This window comes from Papilio xuthus, unplaced genomic scaffold (genome assembly GCF_000836235.2).
Source record: "Papilio xuthus unplaced genomic scaffold, Pxut_1.1 DF828037.1, whole genome shotgun sequence".
In the NCBI taxonomy this organism is placed as follows: Eukaryota; Metazoa; Arthropoda; class Insecta; order Lepidoptera; family Papilionidae; genus Papilio; species Papilio xuthus.
The window spans coordinates 1,626,696-1,650,428 of NW_013530612.1; the positions used below are offsets into that span (position 1 = coordinate 1,626,696).

General features: G+C 32.8%; 4 protein-coding genes across 4 annotated transcripts in view; 3 read left to right on the plus strand and 1 right to left on the minus strand.

Moving 5' to 3' along the window:
- The first annotated feature begins 118 nt into the window (after positions 1–118).
- Positions 119–2,850, plus strand: LOC106114670 (probable ATP-dependent RNA helicase DDX23). Its single transcript, XM_013307956.1, has one exon. The coding sequence runs from the start codon at positions 265–267 to the stop codon at positions 2,731–2,733; it is 2,469 nt and encodes an 822-aa protein (XP_013163410.1). The 5' UTR covers positions 119–264; the 3' UTR covers positions 2,734–2,850.
- On the minus strand, positions 2,765–4,818 carry Mic26-27 (MICOS subunit 26/27). Its single transcript, NM_001312244.1, is given in 8 exon segments — positions 2,765–2,877; positions 3,132–3,170; positions 3,532–3,704; positions 3,784–3,919; positions 4,059–4,168; positions 4,290–4,456; positions 4,529–4,692; positions 4,779–4,818. Coding segments are annotated over 5 exon segments (750 nt in total). The 5' UTR covers positions 4,779–4,818; the 3' UTR covers positions 2,765–2,877; positions 3,132–3,170.
- A 297-nt stretch (positions 4,819–5,115) lies between these two features.
- On the plus strand, positions 5,116–13,845 carry LOC106114672 (uncharacterized). Its single transcript, XM_013307959.1, has 3 exons — positions 5,116–5,523; positions 8,959–9,132; positions 11,268–13,845. Exons 1-3 carry the CDS (start codon positions 5,457–5,459, stop codon positions 11,351–11,353), a joined length of 327 nt encoding a protein of 108 aa, XP_013163413.1. The 5' UTR covers positions 5,116–5,456; the 3' UTR covers positions 11,354–13,845.
- Positions 13,846–14,802: 957 nt separating this feature from the next.
- Positions 14,803–23,733, plus strand: part of LOC106114577 (neural Wiskott-Aldrich syndrome protein) — a 10,864-nt gene continuing 1,933 nt past the window's right edge. Inside the window, exons 1-7 of the mRNA XM_013307840.1 lie at positions 14,803–15,175; positions 18,372–18,599; positions 21,807–21,906; positions 22,764–22,925; positions 23,185–23,301; positions 23,378–23,554; positions 23,678–23,733. Of these exons, the coding sequence (XP_013163294.1) occupies positions 15,080–15,175; positions 18,372–18,599; positions 21,807–21,906; positions 22,764–22,925; positions 23,185–23,301; positions 23,378–23,554; positions 23,678–23,733 (936 nt within the window). The 5' untranslated portion in view covers positions 14,803–15,079. The remainder of the gene's footprint in view (positions 15,176–18,371; positions 18,600–21,806; positions 21,907–22,763; positions 22,926–23,184; positions 23,302–23,377; positions 23,555–23,677) is intronic.

Consider the following 23,733-nt stretch of genomic DNA (forward strand, 5'->3'; position numbering starts at 1 on the left):
CATAGCATCGTGTCAACCAAGTGTCACTCAACAACTATGAAATAAAGAGTAGAAGATTTTAAGAAAAAATTAAGATTGATCAAAAAGGAAACGACACTAGTCTGTACAACTGAATTAAAATTTAATCTGTTATCTTACTGTTATCTGTTAAATCATATATTGTTGTGGTCTGATTCTGATTTTACGTATTTCATGAAATAAATAACTTTTACAATTTTATATTACTCATGTAAAAGGAAAAGTACATATTTTATGTAATTAATTATGGCACGGGATAGAAGCCCAGAGCGGAGGCGATCACGCTCTAGAGAAAGACGAGAAAGAGATCGACACGACGATCGTGAATTTTACCGGGACAAAATTAAACGACGAGAGAGATCAAGAAGTCCACGGAAGGAGCGAGATAGATCGCGTAGTCCTCAGAGAAAGGAAAGGGATCGTTCCAGAAGTCCTCGTAAAGATCGTGATCGTTCTAAAAGTCCATCTCGCAGAGAACGCGGGCGGTCTCGAAGTCCAAAGAAACGTGATGGCAAAGAAAAATATGAAAAGGAAAAGCGCTACGATGACAAAGCCAAGAATAAGAAAGATGACGATAAAGAACAAAGCGAAGATAAGCCTGAGGTAGTGGAAGAAGAAACAAAACCTGTAAAAAAGGAACCATTATCACTGGAAGAACTTCTTGCTAAAAAGAAAGCAGAGGAGGAGGCTAGAAGTAAACCTGTTTTTCTAACAAAGGAGCAGAGAGCTGCTTTAGCTCTGGAAAGGAGACGTGAACAAGTGGAAGCTATGAAAGCCAATGTTGAAAGACCTACCATAACAACAATCGATCTCACTGGACCCTCTGTGCCTTCTAAAAAAGAGGAGGATAGGAAGTATAGGGAGGAAAGAGAAAAAGAACGTGAGAGAGAAAGGGAACGTAAATATGAAGAGCGGAAAAATGCATCTGATAGAAGAGATGACAAAAAAGATAAAAATGATGATGTATCCAAAAATAAAGATAAGGAAAGAGAAGAAGAAGCCATCAAGGCACGATACTTAGGTATAGTAAAAAAGAAGCGCAGAGTTCGAAGGCTTAATGACAGAAAATTTGTTTTTGACTGGGATGCTTCAGAAGACACTTCCAATGATTACAATGTTTTGTATAAAGAAAGACATCAAGTACAATTTTTTGGGCGTGGACATATTGCAGGAATTGATATTAAAGCACAGAAAAAAGACCATAGCAAGTTCTACGGAAACCTGTTGGAGAAACGCAGAACTGAATTAGAGAAGGAACAAGAAAAGTTGAGATTAAAGAAGGTTAAAAAGAAGGAAGACAAACAGAAGTGGGATGACAGGCACTGGTCTGAAAAAGATCAAGATGAAATGACAGAAAGAGATTGGCGCATATTCAGAGAGGATTATAATATCACTATCAAAGGTGGGAAAATTCCTAATCCTATAAGATCTTGGAAGGAAGCAGGCTTCCATCAAGATATAATGGAAATTATTAATAAAGTTGGCTACAAAAGTCCTACACCTATTCAAAGACAAGCTATCCCTATTGGATTACAAAACCGTGATATCATTGGTGTTGCTGAAACAGGTTCTGGAAAAACGCTTGCATTCCTTATACCTCTTCTTACTTGGATACAGTCTTTACCAAAAAGTGAGCGAATGGAAGATGCTGATCAAGGACCTTATGCAATTATTTTAGCTCCGACTCGTGAGTTAGCCCAACAGATAGAAGAGGAAACAAATAAATTTGGCATCCCACTTGGTATTACATCTGTGGTGGTTGTGGGTGGTCTATCCCGAGAGGAACAAGGATTTAAACTAAGATTGGGTTGCGAAATTGTAATTGCCACGCCAGGTCGTTTAATTGATGTATTAGAGAATAGGTACTTAGTTCTAAACCGTTGCACTTATGTTGTTCTTGATGAAGCCGATCGTATGATTGACATGGGTTTTGAGCCAGATGTGCAAAAGATCCTAGAATATATGCCTGTATCTAACATCAAGCCCGATACAGATGCAGCTGAGGATGCCGCAGTCCTACTGGCAAATTATAATACGAAAAAGAAGTATAGACAAACTGTGATGTTCACAGCAACTATGCCTCCAGCTGTAGAACGTTTAGCAAGGAGTTATTTGAGGAGACCAGCAATTGTTTACATTGGATCAGTAGGCAAACCGGTTGACAGAACTGAACAGGTAGTGTTCATGATTGGAGAGAGTGAGAAGCGTAGGAAATTAACAGAGATACTACAGCGTGGCGTCGAACCGCCAATCATCATATTCGTAAACCAGAAAAAAGGAGCCGATGTGCTTGCAAAGGGCCTCGAAAAGCTGGGATTCAATGCCTGTACATTGCACGGTGGTAAAGGTCAAGAACAGCGTGATTTTGCATTGGCTAGTCTTAAAAATGGTTCTAAAGACATACTGGTGGCAACAGATGTTGCTGGTCGAGGTATTGATATTAAGGACGTCAGTATAGTAATAAACTATGATATGGCAAAAACTATCGAAGATTATACACATCGTATCGGTCGTACGGGTCGTGCTGGTAAAACTGGAAAAGCGATATCTTTTGTAACTAAGGAAGACTCTATGGTGTTCTATGATCTTAAGCAAGTGTTACTCTCCAGCTCGGTTTCCACTTGTCCTCCTGAATTAATGAACCATCCAGAGGCTCAACACAAACCCGGGACTGTTGTCACTAAAAAGCGCAGGGAGGAAATGATTTTCGCATAAGTTGTATTCATAATTTAATTAATGCTTTTGAAAACTGCATTATATAATTACAAATGGTTTTGAATAACTTTGTATATCATTTCATTACACAGAAATAAATAAGTAGTGTTGAGGACAGCAATATGTTTTAATTCTTCACAATTTCTGAAAAAAAAACATCTCAAATATTATCGTCATTTAAGAGAAAAAATAAATTTGCAATTTTTTTGTAAAAGTACTATTGTTCTACAACATATCTTGTATATATTTCGGATGAATATATTTTTGAAATATAATGAATAAACAGTGAATTTTTATCCTGCAAAATTCTCAGGATCACTATTAAAATTTTATAATAATCAAGTACTTGGTATATTTTGTCACAATTTTTTTTAATGTTAACAATGATATATACTCACTTTACATACTTCGATTTTCTACTTTATTTTCACGAAAATCTGAAAAAACAACTTATGATTTGTTATAAATTATTAAAAATAAAAACAGTATGTTGCTTAAAAGCATGAAATGATATAAAAAAAATATAAATTCAAAAATCCCAGAATAATAAAGATGATACAAGCAAAATAAAAAGAAAACACCATACTATATAAAGCATAAATAAGCAAAAGCATAAAAATAGAACATACAAAGCCTGAGGTGTTTATTTAAGGACTTGAGATTATTATGTATAAGAATTTTTTTTAAAACCATAGGCATTAAAAACAACAAGGATGTATATTATAAGCAACAGGAAAAAGGGAAATAAGCAGGAAGGTTAGAAATTGTGCATTCTCAGCTAACTGATCCATTTTATACCTATTCTTTACTTTCTGATGGCTTATCATCAGCTGTGTCCTTTGAAGGAGGTGGCATAATGGCCTGTTTGGCTGACACAGCTAATGAAACTGTCAAGTCAACAAATTCAGAGAAACTTTTGGGCAAAGACAAGTCGGGGAATTTTACTTCCAGTTGTGGGTCTCCTGGTTTCACTGGTGATTGAATTATACATTAAAATTGTAATATACAGTATTCATTTCTGTTTTTTGATTGATAATAAATAATACTAACCACCATAAAGGAAGTTGTAAGCAATATTGATATATTGTTTGGCTAAGGCCCCATTATTCTTAGCTAATTCCTTTGTCTCTTCAGGGAAGCAGATTGCTCCCATTGCTGTTGTACCAATACCCGCATAAAATACCCTCTGAAATAAGAAAGTTTATTTTATCTTAAAAAAATAATAATTAGAATGTTGACTGATTTAAAATATGTTATGCTATAAGTTCACATTATGTTACAATGTTTAACATCATAGATAGAATAAAGAAATTGCCATTACTTACTCTAATAAAACCTCCTCTAAGCCCAAATATAAATCCAGTTAAGCCACCCATTACAACAGCTCCATACCGTATATCCTTGTTATCTTCCTCTCTTAAATATTTTACAATCCCTGTAAATGAAGACTAATGATTAGTAATTATATGTAATGCAAGAACTCTACTAGAGATATTGTGTTTGTTTCGTTTTTAGTAAAATTGGTAAATGCTCAATCTAAAGAAAAAAAGTCTTACAATCAGATCGGTCTCTAAACTCATGGTAATTATCTTGTACTGTATGCAAGACAGATTCACTATGAGCTATGCCAATTTCTGCGGTCTCTCGCACAGCACGAACTGGTGGTTGTAGCACTGATCTTAAGTAGCTGCTCTTATTAGAGTCAGATAATGAATGAACATATCTGTAATAGAAACAAAACATTACTTGCTGTTTACAAAATTATTTATTAGGTTTTAATACTGAAAATACATACTCTCCATATTCGGCATGCGGCGCTTCATAAATTGGAAGATCAGAGGGTCTCATTGGTGGCGGTTTTAACGGTTCTCCTGGTTTTTCTTGCAAAGGAGTCGCGGCACTAACTGTCGGTATAAGAGCGATCACTCCAGTAGTCCCTATCGCCACTTTCCTCAGCATCTTTGAAAAAAGTGTGTGTTTTAAGCGTTTGAAACTAAAAAAATAAGCAATTTACAACAAACTTATTGGTATAAAACGACCGGTACCTTGAATGTAATTATTGTAAATTACATAAAAATGTAATAAAACAAGGACAGGTTCACTTAATCAGCTGGTTAGCTTGACATCTGTCAAATTTACATGCAGTTACATAACAAAAAACAATAGATGCAAAAACTACATCCACATCACTTAAGCACAACTCAAGTCTGAACTTAATAGATATAAAACACAATTTTAATTTATCTGAGGTTAAAAACACGGTAACAGTATAACAAAAACTTTACGAATTTTAATGAAATCTTTGACAAGCAAACTCCTTGTTTGGTAATGGTAACACATTCATCCATGTCACTTTTCCATTTCATTTCAAATTCTCTGTCTTTATCTTGTCTTGTCTAGATTTTAGATAGTTCCCTTCATCTGTCACTATTTTTCTTTAGATTTGGAGAATAATTATCTTTTCTTCTAAAAAAGTAGTTGTTTACGATCATTGTAATTCAAGTTAATTCTCTTATTAATAAATTCGGTGCAACAACGTTTCACATTGTAAATATTATACATCTATTTAAGTGAAATTACATCTAGTGAAACGGATGAAAATAACGTGATTGTGAGTACGATATTGAAAAATAAAACTGGTTATATTAATTAAAAACGGTAATTGGTGTTAAAGTTATTAATATTTCTGTTTTAATTGGCTTTGTAACTGAGTTATTTTAAAAATGTCTGGAGTGCGCGCTGGTCGCGTACCTAAGCGCCTGAGAGCTCATCGTATGAAGAGTCGGTCAGGTAAGCGAAGGCCCGCATGATGGTGCTTCGCCGCTATCGGCACAGAGCTCGGGAAACGAATTGCTTGAAGACCTACTTTTAGTTTAGATTGCTTCTGATCAAACTCATTATGATGGTTCCATTTCAATTTAATAGACATTCAGTAAAACTTGAAGTGAACAACATTCCCATCGATTTATTTTTATGATTTTACTAAAACTAACTTAAAAATAAATTAAAATATCATATCCAATAAAGCGTCAAAATCATTGTTACGAATCTACATTGTTAGTGGCTATTACAAGGAAACTTTCAGCACAACTATTGCTTAAATCCCCTTTTCATTGATGACATGGCAAATACCTTATCTTCTACCACACAAGTTTTACGCTTATATTGTTGTTTTCCAAACCAATTTTTCATTCACCATTTTAGCAGTCTTCCTTTTAGTTAACCCTTATGTACATTTTGTATATTATACCATACATACAACTTTATAAAAATATATCACTATAAAATAATTTTAAACTTTGTTTTTTGTTTTTCTTCAAAAAATAAATCTTGCCACAATAAAGGTTAGTGTCACCTTCACACAATCCATCTCATTGTTTATTATGTTTTGCCATATGTGCTATATTGTATGGAGCCTTCAAATGAGCACTTATTTCAGTTATAGTTGCGTTCTAACGAGAGTGTGTGATTTACTAACAAATAACTTGCATTGATCCAGGATGTAAGGTGCATGATGATTAGAGTGATGAACACTTAACTCCATCTTTACGGAGCCACATTACCACATGGCTGAGGAACTTTGGAATGAAATGGTACATAGACATTCTTTTATTCATTTATTTCTTTATTTGGTTCTATATTTGCACTATAGTGTTAACATACATGGGAAAAAATCATAAATCAATCATATATTCTATACTAAGCTATTAGTAACCAAATTATATCTACGCACTGCTTGAATATTATGTTTGAGTAGGTTTTTTTTAAATCTCTTACTCTACTAGCCCATCTATTCTTAAAGTTTCTTGTTTTTTACCTGCCAATCTTTTCTAGAAGATGCAATTTTAAAGCAATTTAATGTTTGCATTTGGCATCAATACCACTATCTTTATTTTATCACAAAATAGCATTTTCTATAAGTTATATCTCACTATGTGTACTTGATTTCCATTGGTGTATAATCATTTAACAGAAACTTTGAAAGTGGATATCATATCGGAAACTTATAATATGCATGTAATATTTAGTTTAATATCAGTGTATTTAATTTTGGTATTGCATATTCTAAACTGAACTTGGGAGTATTTGACACTTGGCTATTGGTTTGATAAAAAACTCAACTCAACATTGTTAAAGTTTAAATACCTACTATCACTATGTGGAACAATAGTATTTACTTTTTTGTTATATTGTATTTTTTGTTGCCATACTATTGTACCTTATTTGTCTTGTATTTGGCCTTCAATGTTATCTATTTCAATTTCAGTTCTTTTTTTTAGTATTAACTTTCACTCTGCAAAATACTAGCAAAAAATAGATTTAATTATTTCCATGCACATTTAGCACCTATTTACATAGTAGACTCCATTCGAACACAATGTGTGAGTATTTTCTTTTGCGTGGTTTGTAAATTTGCACTGAGAATAATTACCTAACATGTTATAATCTAGATACATTGATTGTGTGAACATAAGACGAACGTTTTGCGTCACTGCTTCATTGTGAGGCAATTATAATCAGATTTGAAAGGAAACGCTTTGATGTGAACATTAACATAACAATGATGGCAGACGGAGTGATTACGTCCTTTGCTAAATACTCATGGCAAAACGCCACACTTTGTATTATTTAATATACATTCAATGCATACACTTGCATTATCAGTAGGGATGCCAATCAAAACACTGGCGACGTTGTAGAAACGATACTGATGTGGCAACCCTAATCATCAGACAAAATATTCGAATCGTTGTTGCGCTATCGTACAGTGAACTTTTGTCATTCTGTACGAATATTCAGCATAAAGTATGAAACTCTGGGTCTTAGATAATAGTTTAGTTTTTTGCGTTAGGGAATGTAGATTTTTGTCCGTAAAACTTTAAAACAATACTTAAAATCATTGTTGATGGGATTGAAATTTGCAGGTATCTTCCCTGTGTACTATCAATATCTATGTAGTAATAAGAAACATTAAGAAAAAAAAACATCAGTTTTCTGTAATAAATTTTCTTAGACTATATATTAATATCTATTACCGCATTATTATGAATCCATTACAAAAATTATTAGAGAATTATTCTTGTAGAGATATTTTAATCTTATTAAAAGGTATATTGGTAGTCGGCTACTATCGTAATGAATGTCGTGCTACGTACGTACCGAACGTATTTTTACGGCTCCCCTGAGGATAAAACTATCTCGTTTATCATTGTTATTCTATGCATCGTTTAGTACTCCTTTCATTGATTACACAAGATAACATGCCTGTGTTACAAAGGTATCATAGAAATGACGACGTGTAATATTACTTAATTATTGATTGTATTGAAAATGAGCTAATCTTATTTGCTTTTTACATTTTAAGGTGCGTTTTTAAAAAATCTGGCAAATATCGTATCGTACTACCGATTTCCCAAAAGTTTAAGATTTCCGGAGTTTTCTATCTCTAATTTTATACAAATTCTTTCGAGCAGTTTCCTTTTAACCACTATTTTAATGACAATACGAATGTCCGTACAAACATATTTAATAGAATAATGTATAATCGTTGGCTGTGTCAAGGCAACGGTGACGTAAAGTGGACGTGACCCAGTAATTAAAGATAATGTAGGTATGGCTTGGTATATTGCGCGGTCTATCATCACCGAACCTAATGAGTTTCGTAAAAGTGGACATACGTATTATCATAATACTCTTTAGAAATAGAACGTACAATTTTTACAATTAGTAGAGGCGAAAGCTAACTCATGTTTGTGTGTTTTAGAGATAGTTATTAGTTCTGTTAGTACTTAGTTATTATTGCTATCAATTTTAGCAAATAGAAAATTATGGTGCAATCGAAATAATTCGAAACATTGTTATATAGGAGACATGAAAATGTTTTAAAGATAATGGACAAATTGCGTGATAATTACAGTGCAATGCGTTTGTTGACCTAAATACCCAATGAATGATTAATACTTATTATTTTAAACTTTAATTTAGTTATATTTTCGGTTAAAGAATATAAAATTGACTATTTTCGTTTCGACTGTACTTAAACAAAGCAATACTCTTGTATCTGTCAATATCATAATGGCGCTAAAAGTGGACGTAACCATAGATTAATAATTCAATATCATAGATACAACAGATAATTGTTTAACGACTGTATTGATCACGATAAGGCTGTCACCGTCAACTTTGTTTACTAATACGTTAATTTAGATTTTTATGACATTACAGTGCTGAGAATGATGGCAATAATGCAGGACAGGAACAGTGAGGAGGTGCCTCGCGAGTTCTTGGAGACGGGCCGGACGGGAAGGAGAAATGCCATGCCTGATATACTGCACCCCCAGGGCGCCGAGATGACGACGGCGGACCTGCCCTCTCGGTTGCAACAGCTGGCCACTACTGGTATTGCAAAAAAAAATCTTATTTTTAATAGAAATGTATTTCCTGTTTTCATTCCGCGGTTATTTTCAACAGTTAGTGAACTACGTCATCTTCTCTAGGTCATCCACTTATAAACCGAAAAAATGTCAACAACTTAAGCGATGAAACTTTTTAAACTCGTAAGCTCAAAATGTTTTGATTACGATTGCCACCACGTGCTGAAATACAGACTGAGATTGACTTTAACGACCATATATTGTTAGAATGGTTTATAGTTGAATCAAAACTGGATAAACTCACAGCCTTTATTAGTTTAGTATTAAGATATTGAAGCTCTTTATTGTGTTGGTCTGACTCATTTCGGTTAAACAATTAGGGTCGGGCGGAAATTAACAAAACCAACCTTTTCTCTATCGGGCCGTGACAAACGCGTGCTTGAATGCCGCGACAAATTGAGCTATAGCACGCTCCCTTACGTACTGTGTCACGTGGAAATTCTAGAATTAGACTAACCTCGTCGGAATTACTTATAGTTCTTTAGAGTATATTTTGTATAATTCGATATCTTACTTTAATCCCCCCAGGGAATCATTAAATGGATGCAATCTCCCTTTACATTATTTATTCAGTATATATACATCAAACTTACATAGTTGTGTTTGTACTGGGAACATATAATCACAGTAGATTGATTATAGCATCGTTGATTCTGTTATATGTTGACTCCAAAGCGGCGCGTTTGTATAAAATGAGCCCTTATTTACGCGGCTTAATCAGGTCAATAGTTCCCATGAGATATATAACGGGTCCAATCAAATCGACCGTGTGTCTCGCTACACAATGTTTACATAAATAGGTTGATAGTTTTTTTCTATAAATTTATAGCATAGTATTTATATTTTTACTAGCTGTTCAACAAACATAATTAGTAGCCTATGTGTTCTTCCAGATAATGTTCTATATGCATGTCAATTTTCATGGAAATCCGTTCAGCCGTTCTGGAGATACCTTCAAACATCCATCCATACATTCATCTAAATATTCACATTTATAATAATAGTAAAATTTAAGCAAGATTATTTTTGATTTTTTGACGAATGGAATTTCTTTGTTGTTTAAATTGTGAATTATCGTAACCATGAATTTATATTTAAATAGCGAGAGTTAATATTATTACAATTGATTTCCACAGTCAACTAATGAGACTTTGATTTACGGTTTTTTTCTATTGGTCGGTCAATCAATAAGAGCACTGCATACAATCCTTGCAAATAATTTTAATTAAATGTCTTATCTAATCTATGTATTATGATTATTTTATATTAATACTGGCATTTATGGCCTTTACTTTTTAATGTAGTGTGCTTAAATGTGTTTACGATATTTCTAAGTTGCTACATTTTGTATGCAAGACCTTTTAAATTAACGTTTAAATCAAAGAAATTAAAGTAATTGTAGGATTTAAAAGAATCGATTTTTGTCTGTCATCTTAGTTACGGTATATTATTTAAGGAATATACAAAATGTTAAAGATATCGATGTATGGACGCGTATATGTGCGTAAATAGCCGATACTGAAATAACATTTAGCGACGTAAACCGAACGTAATCATCTCTGTCTTGCGTCACCGCACTAATCTGTAGCTTATCGGTCAACGCTGAGACAAACAACTTGTCCACATGGCCTAATGTTGACGAATATGTATTGACTTGATTATTCTAAAGTCAATGATCAAGTAACCTTGACTTTTGATGTTGAACTGGCTGTCACCTGCGACACCTTCCGTGCGGAATTAAAAAAAAACTTCATTAGGGCCTGTGTTCTTTCATACTATGTTCTATATGTATGCGAAATTTCATAGAGATTCGTTCAGCCGTTCTGCAGATACCTTCAAACAAACATCCATCCAAACATTCACATTTATAATATTAGTAAGATTAGTAAGATAAAGGAGATTGTAAATCATATCCAATTACATTCCTTCTCCTATTAAGTCCGTTTTTCAAAAAGAATGAATGATGGATTATAATACAATTTTGCGCAGGTGTTTCAGTAGTAAAAACTAGTTACGTATACAAAGAGAATAACGATAGTCGCCCACGTGATATGATTGACGTAGACTATATTATTTTATTGCAAATTTTATTATTTCCAGATCCAGAGCACCCACAGCCGAGCACGTCAAAGAATGATCTCGAAACGTCCAAAGACGATCAAGCAAGTAAAAGTAATTGCAGTTGAGCTGCCTCGCATAAGGTCGCAGACCACTGGACATGCCCAAAGTAAAAGTAATCTCAAAAAGGTAAATAGAAACCCTAAGCACTGAACTTAGTGTAGGCCCACCTTTTTGTAGGAAGGTATAGTGTACAAATGTAGCTCTAATTATGATAGTTTTTAAAGGCTATGTGTAATTTTATTTGTACTAAATAATGACGTACAGAAGTTCTTAAAAAAGTTTTTGAATAAAAAATATGACGTTTTATAAATAAGGAATTTTTGTCTATGATATTTTTTTTAAACTACTTTTTAATTACTTTTGAAAACATTTATAAATTCTGCTGGCAATGACACAAAGTAAAGCATTAAAAGTACGACATTTTCACATTTAATTTAGCTATACCTTTAAAGATGCTATTTAGTGTTAAAGAAATTAAGTGTTCTAAATGATATATCAATTAATTTAATTTGCTTCAATGTGAACTGCGATGTTTGTTAGAGCGTCAAGATTTTTTTTTCATAAATGACGAGGCTATTAACTTAGGAAATGGTGATATGCGAAGCATCGAAGCAATTGTTTTACCTTGGTTGTGAATGTGTACGAAAAGTTTGTGTTCTATTTTATGTTTTGTATAACTCAACAAGACTCCTTGGCGAAAAACATCGAATCTTTGTTATGTTAAGTCGTTGTTTAATTATATTTTCCTGTAATTTTTAGGCTATGCTAAATAGCTGTAGAAACAGACAATTGTCTTAAGTATTTCATGTAATTTTTTATTTGCTGTCATCTGTCAGTTATTATGCATCATCCGAGCGATTTAAAAAAAGAACTGTATCCTTTTTTCATTTGAGTAAAATTTGACAGAAGTCGTTGCTAAGACTACAGTCGACAGAGTACTTTGTATGTAAAATAATAAAAGGTAGTAAGTTTAACCTTCATCATTTTTTTTAAGTTTTATCCCCACAGCCTTGGTATTATATTTTTAGAAGTTTACAAAGCTACAAATGCTTATTTAAATGTTGGATGATTGCGAAAGCTATATGGTCAAATTGACCATAAGGGAATCAAATGTAATCGAACAATTTTACATACAACAATGATGCATTGTGAATCGTGCATAATATTTATACCAATAACCAGTGATTGATTAATAAATTTTATACTATTAAGTGCTTAGTCGCTTATGTATAAATTAAGACATTATAAAACATGTCAATTATTAATTAAAGCAAGTAAACATTCATAATCTACCTTAAATTCAGTGCTAAGAAGAAAATAATTTTAAAAATAAATAGCTGCTAATATATTCTTACCATAGACTTGGGAGTTCAAAACATCTTTGTAAGCCTTAAATATAAAAAGAATCGACTACAATCATACATTCATATATACTTGGTGTAGATGAGAGGGAAACCGTTAATTTGCTTTTTGAAGAGTCGGCTATAGTCTGCGAATATCTTTAATGACTCAAAAAGATTTACGTGAATTATCATTAATTTTGGAAATCCAATGTTGTATTTAAAAAAAAGTCTAAAATATATTTTATAAGATAATTCTTTCTTATCTTTGTAATTTCGACCATAGACAAATCCATATTTAGTGGTGTTCCCACTATATTCCGTTTTATTAGATTTTTTTCAAGGAGATTCTTTCTTCTTTCTATTAAATTATTTCAAATTAGCTGACTTTTTGCGCCATTGTATAATTGTATTTAGATATAAAGCTATGTAGGAATTTTTGGAATTAGATATGTGTCCATTTAGAGAAATTAGAACAAGGATAGGTACAGGTTTAAAATAATTGCGTGAATTAAGTTTTGTACCTTTATATGATGGTTTAGGAGAAAAATAAGCTTTTAATCGAATAAATTGTACATATCTGTAATAATGAGATATGGCAAAGTAGTTATGTCATTGTAAAGCACTGAATGTCTTAACTTAGAACTACGATTTATTTGTTGATTTAAAGTTTAATTTTTTTAAACAACTTTATTTTCCGACTGTCCGATATAATATGTAAACTATTTTGATTTTCAATTAAACTTTTTACATTGAATAACCGATGTGATAAGATGGTTAGTACCTGTTAGTTTCCATTGTCGAAAATTTTTGTAAAATAAAACATAATATAATAATTTATTTTACTGCAAGTAACACGGCAATAGAACTTATCAAGATGAGTTCGCGCCGGCGAAACGTACACATCAATAAGTTATCTCTTTTGAAACCAGAGAGCCTACCACGAATATTTGAGACACACGCCATCGTAATGTCATCGACAAAATGTCGAAAGTATGACATTTGCTAATGTATCTTTCGCGCGGTAGGGGTGCTGCACAATTTTTTTATACATATTTTAAGTTAAGAAAACGTTCTCGTACTTGGCCCTCTGAGAACTCATCCACCAGTTGCTTTGAATTTAGCTGCGTTCGTAAACCGTATTATGTAATATTTTGTTAGATCTCATGATGTTTAATAAATATGAGTTTTGTTGTTATTTCAATAGGATAAATAGTTTTTTTTGTCTATGTATGTTTTGAAAATGTATATGAGAAATTGTTTATATTTTTTTTGTAATTTATAGTTACAGTGAATTATGATAATTGCTTAAAGTAAATGTATTAAAATTTTCAAGTAAATTACAACCTCTTTTAACTTACGATTTCTTAATATTTTATTGACTGTAAGTTTATTTGCCTTGTTTAAAATTGAACACTAGTACCTAAATGCTTAACTTCAATACTCAAAAAGTTTTTGTTTAATTAACAAAGGATCCTTAAATTCTAAACAAAAATAATCGGAAGCGGTTATTTTAGCAGGCATTTTCTTTTGTGTAAAAATATTAAATTTTGTATTTCAACATGATTCTACACTTTCACGATTAAATAATTTGAAATCGCAAACGTGTTTGAAAGGTTTTTGTATTTGATTTGTTACAAATATATGAATATCACAAAACATATACTTTCGTTTTATTTATATTATTTTACCTTTTTATTTAATATTGGAATGATTTATGGTGAGCATGCATATGCTCGAAGAATTGATGCAATGAGAGGTGTGCAGCGACCGCGCCAAATGGAAATGCGTAATCCCCTCAGAATTATGGACGTGAAATTGCGTCTCAGTACACAGTTATTAATATTTGTTGTTATGTGATAAAAACATCTCAGAAAAAACATTGTCGACCAGTGTTAATAACTACCGTGCAATTCTGCTGCCAAAATTTTCTATTGAATCATTGCCTTTGTTGACTTAAAGCAAAAGAGAATGAAAGAAATGTCAAGGTAAAGTGCTCATTGCCGAAATGATTTGAAACAAAAAAAAATCATAGGCGTAAATTATTGTTGTTTAGATTTTACCATTCATATTTTAATTATTTCAAAAAGTAGGGAAATCTAAGAATTTTTTTAATTCCTACCGTAAAACGAAACGCACGAGAAAGGTATTTGACAACCAGTCATCAAGGAATTTCGCGTGTGGCAACTTGTGGCAACTGGCAACATTAGTCTGATGATTGATGTTTCACGTACGGATGTAGAGAAAGTAATTTGTGATTTTTCCAAGTTTATCTCGTTTAAACGTGAAATGATCATTTCCGTGTCGTGAGAAATGCTCTTTTTGCTGTTTAGAGTCAATCGCGAACGTAAAATAAAAAGTGTTTTAAAGTCAAAATGTTGGGAGACCGCTATGACTGATCGTTTTTATCGTGGCTGTTTATAGTGTTTTTATGAGTGCATTTAAAAGTCAATGGGAAGGATGCCGAGGGGAGAACACAGGCCTAGCACCCTGTTGTCGCGGGACGAGAACGAGCAGGTGTTCAGCCTCATCGGTCCTAAGTGCCAGGTAGGTCAATATGTACCGCGTCCTTCCTCGTGATTCAGTCAATAGATTAACCATTATCTCTACCAGTATCGAAGAATTTCGATGATACGGACACGATAAGCGTTTACGTTTTAGATAAAACTTGATTTATTTGTTTGAAAAAGTTTCTAAATCACTGAACATTTTAAAATACTTGATTTTATGAAATGAAACCGAATAATACTTAAAAGAAAACAAAATTCTTTAACAGAATAAGCAAATGTACTTGAATAAATTATTTCTTACAATTGGTGCACAGTTAAAAATGTACTTTAATTGGTGCAATTATAACTAACAAAAGTCAAGAAAACACTGAAGGCCACATATTTCACATTCTATTGTACTATCTATAATATTTTCTCAAACAATTTTAATTTAATTAAACTATCATTTCACTCGACACTTTAACAGATAATTTAAGTTCAAAATGGAACTAATATAGTATGTGTAACTTAAAAATAATTAATTTAACATTTGAATTTTAAGGTGTTAACTGACTGATGTAAGATAAATGAAAGGGCAACCAATTAAATTAATGATATAAAAATTTGCCTTATTGTAAATTTCTGTATATGGATTAATAAAATCCACCTTTTATTAGTTACTGTTTATTTAGCAAACAAGTCTGAGTACCTATACAACATCTTAAATTAACTTTCTTACAAAATCTAGGAATTAAACCCAAAGATTTATAAAATTTTCTATCCCACATACTTTCTAGTTTTCGCAACTGTAGCATTTTCTGAATGTAACCCCTGTAAATAGTTATTATTGATTGGAGACATTGGTTATGTTATTGTTATGTGTATTTGTTTGTGGTTTTAGACTTATTGTCAATGGGCAAATTTTTGTAAAGAAAACGCATCAGTGGATTTTTCATTCAGTCGTCAAATATTATTATTATATTATTATTATATGTAGTTGCACACTGGCAGCTGGTCAGCTGATATGTGTGCTAAATAATTTGGAGATATTCAGCTTGTCGATGTTGTTTTTTTATCTCCAAACACTGTGCAGCATATAATTTTACTTATATATATATTATTTTAAAATAGCCCTTTTTAGATATACATAAGAAGGGTCTATGAGCTAAAGAAAACTATGAGTTCATTATCAATAGTCTGTCCAAAAAGGTTATCAACTAAAACAATTTTCTAAAGTAGTATCTGAAAGTAAACTGGGCTTTGACCTTTATTTAATGTTTCCAACCTTGGGACATATTGGACCTATTGGCTGACTTATTTGTTCTGAATAGAATGAAAAGTGTTACTAATATGATGGGCTGTTTCATTAAAATATTTTTTTTATTTAAAATATATGACTACATGTCACCAGAGATTGCCCATGAGGTATTAAAAAAAACTTAGAAAGTAACCTATGTGTTCTTCCAGTGTATGTTCAATATCTGTACTAATCTTTATTTAGATCTGTCGAACCACTCTGGAGATACCTGCCAACAAACATCATTCCATACATCCAAACATATATATTATTAGTAATATAAGCACTTTTTGGAGTTCCAATATCACTCCCTGATTGTATTTTGATAACATCTGTTCTCAAACATTAGATCTAGTCTATTCACTTTATAAATCAAAAGTGATAATCACATCAATAGATTCATTCAATTTCAATAAGACTTACTCAGAAATGTATAATAAATGGTTATTAAATCTCTAAAAACAATAAAATTATATAAAAACAAGTTTTATGATGTGTTATGTAAATATATCCAGAGATGGTATCAAAGCAATTTCTCTCTATATATGCATGCAAATGCATAGCTATGTGCAGTGAAAGTGTCAATGAATTTAAATCCTGCTTTAAAACTTCTCCATCTTGTATAACAACATTCAGTTTACAGCCTTACAAAGATTAACACACTCACTGCTACAGTCTCATCTAGCAACTTCTCTTTCATACATAGAAATTACATAAAAAATGTAGCTGCTCTGAAAGTGTTAAAGTTCATGATTACATTATTTTATTAATAAAACTAGCTGTCGCCCGCAACTCCGTCCGCGCTGCATTAAAATAAAAACTTAATTAGTAGCATATAATCTACATCTAGTCCAAATTTCATCAAGATCTGTTTAGTCATTCTGGAGTTAACTTCAAACAAACATCCATCCATACATCCAGACATTAACAATTATAATATTAGTAAGATTGAATAATACCACGGTGCCTACAAATTCCATTTATGACTCACAGGCTTTAAAATCACCTTCAAAATTCAAATTATCCTTTTAATATTACTTATATTTTTTAAATAAACATAATAAATAAGGGTCCGATTAACATGAAATAACTGTATTCAAGATATTTTTATCAATTTTATTCAAAAGGGTTTAAGTACAACTTTCAGACTATTCCAAGTGATTGTGTTACCACAACATGTGTATGAACATTATTGAACACTATAATTACCCCTATTTATTTCTGTTAATAATATTACAGTAAGCACAATGAACTCCAATAGTTACATAATATGTGACTCTGCATATTGTATTATATCAAAGTAATTGTTTATGTTCATTGTTGTTTACAAAAAATATTAAAGATTGTCTTTTTTTATGTTTATTTCTATCAATCTAATTCTTTATCAATTTCAAGCTGTCGCTCGTGATTCCATCAGTGCGGGATTAATAAAAAAATTAATTAGTAGCCTCTGAGTTCTTTCACACTTTGTATTTTTATGTCAATATCCAAAAATTCTCGCATTTATAATATTAGTAAGATATTGCGTATCTATTCAAATGCCCTAATACGATGAAACAGGACGCTAACTCGCTTCGTTTTCGAATTTCCTTTTCAATCATTCATTTCCTGCGGCCGTCCGGAACTACTTACGATATGAGCCGGACATAATAAGTACGCCGTTACGCTAATTCTTTTAAAGATATGTTTTATCTAATTCGATATATCCAGTTATTAAACATTTATGGCATTGAAGCTTTAATCATGTGTATATAAAAACTGACAAATGATTTTAATCGTGGGTGATTTAATTGGCGAAACATTTTAAAATAGTTGTTACATATAATATCTTTTTTTCACATTTAATTCAGATCCTTGCAGATATTTCTTCGTTAAATATCAAACAGTAATAAAAAGTTCCGTATTCGTAGATAAGGTAACTAATTTTAAGGGAATAAAAGATTTGTTTTATCCGCAGAGCTTAGCGACTGCCGTCGTCCAACTGTTCACGACAGAAGGTCCCGCGCATTCAGAATGGAAGAAAAAGGACACCGGTGTACTGTGCCTTATCAAGGACAACGGCAGGCGGTCCTACTTCTTCCGTATCTATTGCCTGTACCGCAAGGCTATGATATGGGAACACGAAGTCTACCTCCAGATAGAATACAAAAGCCCCAGACCTTATTTACACACGTTTGAAGCAGAGGTAAGTAACTTTTATATTGACCTAAAGAGATTCAAATAATTATAAATCGGACTCTCGAATCATTGTCCTAGAACTTTTGTCGTAATTATCTGTAGCAAGTATATAGACATATATAGATAGGAAAATTGTTAATATTAAAACAATAAAAAGACCGTCATAAATATCCATTGGTAAATTAATTACCATATTTATTTAAATAACTATATTTCCAATATTATACAAGACTTTCTCCAGTTAAATTATGCTAATGACATATTAATGGTGACAATATTCACTGAATATATAAAAATCAGTTTCTGATATAACGGAATTTGCCGTACCAGCTGTTGATTTGAATAAACGTTGACAAAAGATTACAAGTAATTAGCTGCCGCCTGCGACTCCGTCCGCGCAGAATTAAAAAAAAATAGTAGCTTATGGATTCTTCCAGACTATGTTCTATATGTATGCCAGATTTCATTGAGATGCGAGATAGTAAGATATAAGATTACAGTCAAGATTATACAAACCTTGTGTGCAACCCACTCCGGTTTCTCGTTTTTTCAAAAGTCTTTCTTGACGTTAGTCTTGTCATATCTTATCGTTCAATTATTATAGGCCTATCTTTGTATTTTATTCGTAAATTGTTTTTCAACGTATTTATAAGAATGTACACAACAGTCTTTTGATACTGGTCAAGGCTTGACAGTTAAACACCCTGTGTAAACATTCCGACTGTAGGCTTCTAAATGAGAAATAGTGTGTTTTGTTTATCTAAGCCTTTCCCCATGCTTGAGATAGTTATGTTTAAATTATATATTAGCTGTCGAGCCGGATTCCGTTTGCGTGGATTTAAAAAAATAACTTAATTAGTAGCCTAAACCGAACTATGTTCTACATCTATGCGAAATGTCGTAAGATACGTTGAGCCGTTTTGGACATACCTTCTTACAAACATCCATCCAAACATTCGCATTTATAATATTAGCACGATAGGTAAGGTTGTGGTTGCATATAGATCTATTTATATCTATATTTTATTTTTGAAGTATACTATTATTTCTAAAATAGAATGTAAATCTAATAAACAGCATAAGCTTTAATATAATATGTTATAGACGTATGTGTAGCACGCCATGCCTTCTTTATGTAGAAAGCAATTGAATTACATCACCTTTTAATACGTGATACGATTGCCATGGATATGTAATACAACTTCCAGTGAGAAAGCGGAACATACAGATAAAGAAGGAAGTTAAATAAAAAGCCTGCTAGTTTTCCAAGATACACGTTGTGGTTGAAAGGTCAATGTTGTTAAGAACATTTTTAAATCCAAATATAATTACAATGTTGTCACTTCGCTGTTTGCCGAAGGAATTTAAAAATGTTTCTTTTACTATAAAGCCCACTACACCTTATATATTAAATGCACAGTTTTAACTGAAAGAGTGTAAGCAAAACTAACAATTGTACAGTTTAACTGTACAGTAAAAACTGAATGTATAGTGGGCTTAATACTTTGTTTCAACTGTACCCTAAAAACGATCACTTTTAAAAATGCCGTACCGAACTCGTTCAATTAATCTATCATTACTTAAATGCTCTAGTTACACACATTTCTTTATAATTATACAACGTTCGTGCAAAATTTTAATAGCACAAAGTAATTGCTTAATCTGTCTGCGACGTGTTAATGCCCCTTTCACATGAAATCGAACAAGGTCAGTTCCTTCCGGCGGGGTGACATCCATCCATCAATTGAGTTCACATCCGCCACTTTTCGATGGGACATTACATTTTGAAGTATTATCAAAATATGGTTGTCTCTTTCTACCGTGACTTACATACAGACCTTTTTAATTGACGACAAATTATTGGCTTCTATCGTATTAAAACTACGTTTTCTTATTACTTTCCTTTAATAAATATCACAACATATAAACATGTGAGCATGCTGTGTGCCCTACTAACGCCACCATTCATCGTCGTAACCTTATTCTTATATTATCAATCAACTATTATCCAATGATTCATCTATAAACTATGGGCGTGTGATCAGCATCGAGACGTCGAGAGTCGATTTAAAAACAAAAAAAGCCACCGACGTTCCTCGTTACGCAATCTATCGCAAGAATGAGCAGTGCTCGGGTCGGATCGGCTGTTCATTGTTTTCATCAGTCTGACTGAACGTAACAGCTCATTTGAGTCGAGCTTTCTAATTCTTCGCCTGCGCCGCCTGCGATGGACAGGCGACGCTTACGTCACACCAGAGCTGTTATGTAAATCAGTTTTGGTGTGCTGACAGTACAATGCAAAAATATGCTCGTCTCGTACACATTACTTTGTCTACAGTTCATTATGATATTAGATGACTCTTTGATCCTATGAGCAATGCACATACAACTAATACGTCATTATATATCTCTTATATTATAACATACCATTAAGGATATTGCTTAATCTCACTTTTTATTAATATTATAAATGCTAAAGCTTAGATGGATGGATGTATGTTTGAAGGTATCTCCAAAATAGATCAGCGGATTTTGATGAAATTTGGCACAAATATAGAACATAGTCTAAAAGAACACTTAGGAGTCGCGGGCGACAACCAGTAATAGATTCTCGACGACCTCAAACCTCAAATGCTGTGGTACTACTACTGCCACCAAATCTTAATAAATTCAATTGTGCTTTATGGTACAACTGCATATCCTAATATCACAATTTAAGGAAAGAGAGACGAGGAAAATTTGATGTCATATATATTTACGACATATACACTTCTGTTATAATTTATAGATGCAACGAGATATGCGCTCAACGCAAAAATCTTACTAGAATCATTGAATTATATTTATATGTTTTTGAACTGTAAAGCGATTTAAATAGGAAAGTTTTATTTGCCATTTATGCTCATAACAACATCCAATAATATAAAACCGGTGATCCGGAGTTAAATTTATAGATCAACATACTGATTAAGAAAGTATTGAAAGTTGTTCTGCACAATTCTATTGACAACTTTTATAGACAAAAAATTATAATCAAAGCTCTTGATACATATTGTTTTCTCTATTTTTAAGAAAGTATCAGACGGATGTCAATATATTTGAGATCTCTAAACATCAATATTTAAAAAAAAAATTACACGTACACTACTTTTCATATGTCAGCAATAAGATTGTTGAAATTTTGTCATGTAACATATGAAATTATAAATTTCAGGACTATATGACCGCGTTCAATTTCGCCAACGAAGATGAAGCGAAAATACTTAAAGACACGCTTATCGAGAAGATCGAATTACGGAAACAGAGACGACAAGGTAAGTGTCTATATTGATGAACTAAAAGTATAAAAGAAGCAAAAAATAAATTTAGATATATGAGGAACCTCATGAGACTTTTCGTGCACAGACACGCGGTCTCAGCTAAATCCGAGCCACCATAAAGTTAGTATACTATTATACTTTTTGTAGTCGATAAAGAAACAACGATTAAAATGAAGTAATTGTACTTCGTAATCGTAATTTTTTTGGGTTTTCTTAAAAACAAGCAATAGTATTGTTCATTCATTGTTAATTTGAATTTTATAATACTGTGATTTCATCGATCGTTGTTTTCGATAGCTCGCATAATAATACACAACTGTTTACTAACAAATATCTCATACATAAACACGCGCACGCTGTTGTGCTACTGCCGAGCTCCTGATATATACATCATCGTACGATTATAAAATGCCTACGTAAAAACAAATGTCAATATAGGTTTCCAAACATATCATCATCATAATATCAATATTAAAACCGCCGAAATACATTTAAAAATCAATCAAAATATACATACAAACATCAATAATGACATTAATATTTCTACAAGGTATATATTTTGAATTAAAGATCAGCAGTAGCGATGGGTAGGACTAGGTAGGGCTACCGCCCAGGGCGCCACGCACAAGGGGTCACCGCAGGCGCCAGAGTCGGATATAAAAGGGTGCCTGCGGTACTCTATCTTTGGGAGGTTTCACCCGAAGCAAAAAAAAGACAGGCGCCGTAAAAATTTCGCCCATAGTGCAGAAAATGCTAAAACTGAGTATCAGCTGATAAACGTTTCACAACAAGAAATATCTTGTCTTAAGGTTCTACTATTTTCTTTTTTAATTACCGTGTATACGTTACAGAACGACGGCAAAAATCAATGATGGCGGCCCGCATGAACAGCACGACGTCACAGCGATCAGTTCGACACAACGGCGTCGCTCCGCCAATGCCAGTCCCTCTGCAGCCTCCCCTGCAAGCTCCCCTGCCCACACCACAGCCTGTTAAAGCACCTTCCTTCTCAGGCAAGTTGACCTCACTAATGCATAGGTTTACAAATCTAATCCGGGTCTAGTATAACTTTGTATAGTAAAATGTTAAGTACATTTATTTGTTTTAGTAACACAAAAAATCCTTTATAAAGGAAGATGACACTGCAATGCTTTCTTTTGTTTTTTTTTTTCGTAAGATAACTACATTTAAGCGTCTTGGTGATTAAAATTGCGTTATAAATCAATCCATTAAAATGATGTTATAATATGTTAATGTTGTACTTTATTACAGGTGGAAATTATACTTTGAAAAGCAAAAAGCCTAAAGGTAGGAAACTAACAAAAGCTGACATCGGCTCCCCGAAAGACTTCCAGCACATATCCCACGTCGGCTGGGATGCTAACAAAGGTGAGATTTGCTTTAAGATACCACGAAATTCAACAAATTAACTAAATAATTAATATTGTTGTATTTTATGGGACAGGCTTCGATGTGGACTTACCTGAAGAAGAGATGCGATCATTCTTCTCAAAGGCGGGCATATCGGAGACTCAGCTGCAGGATCACGACACTATGGAGTTTGTATATGACTTTATCAACTCGCACGGCGGCATCAACGCCGTCAAAGACGACCTGCACGACGCACCTCGACACAACAAAAGTAAATCCATGTCTTTTTATACAGCTGTAGTCGCATTGGTATTGATAAAAACTGTTGCATGAATGAGACTATAACCTTTATCGTTAAATTGAGATTTATTAATATATTTGTTTATATTTTCAGATTCGATTCGTTCCCCTGCGCCGCAGTCAGCGCCCCCCGCGCCGCCCGCTCCCCCC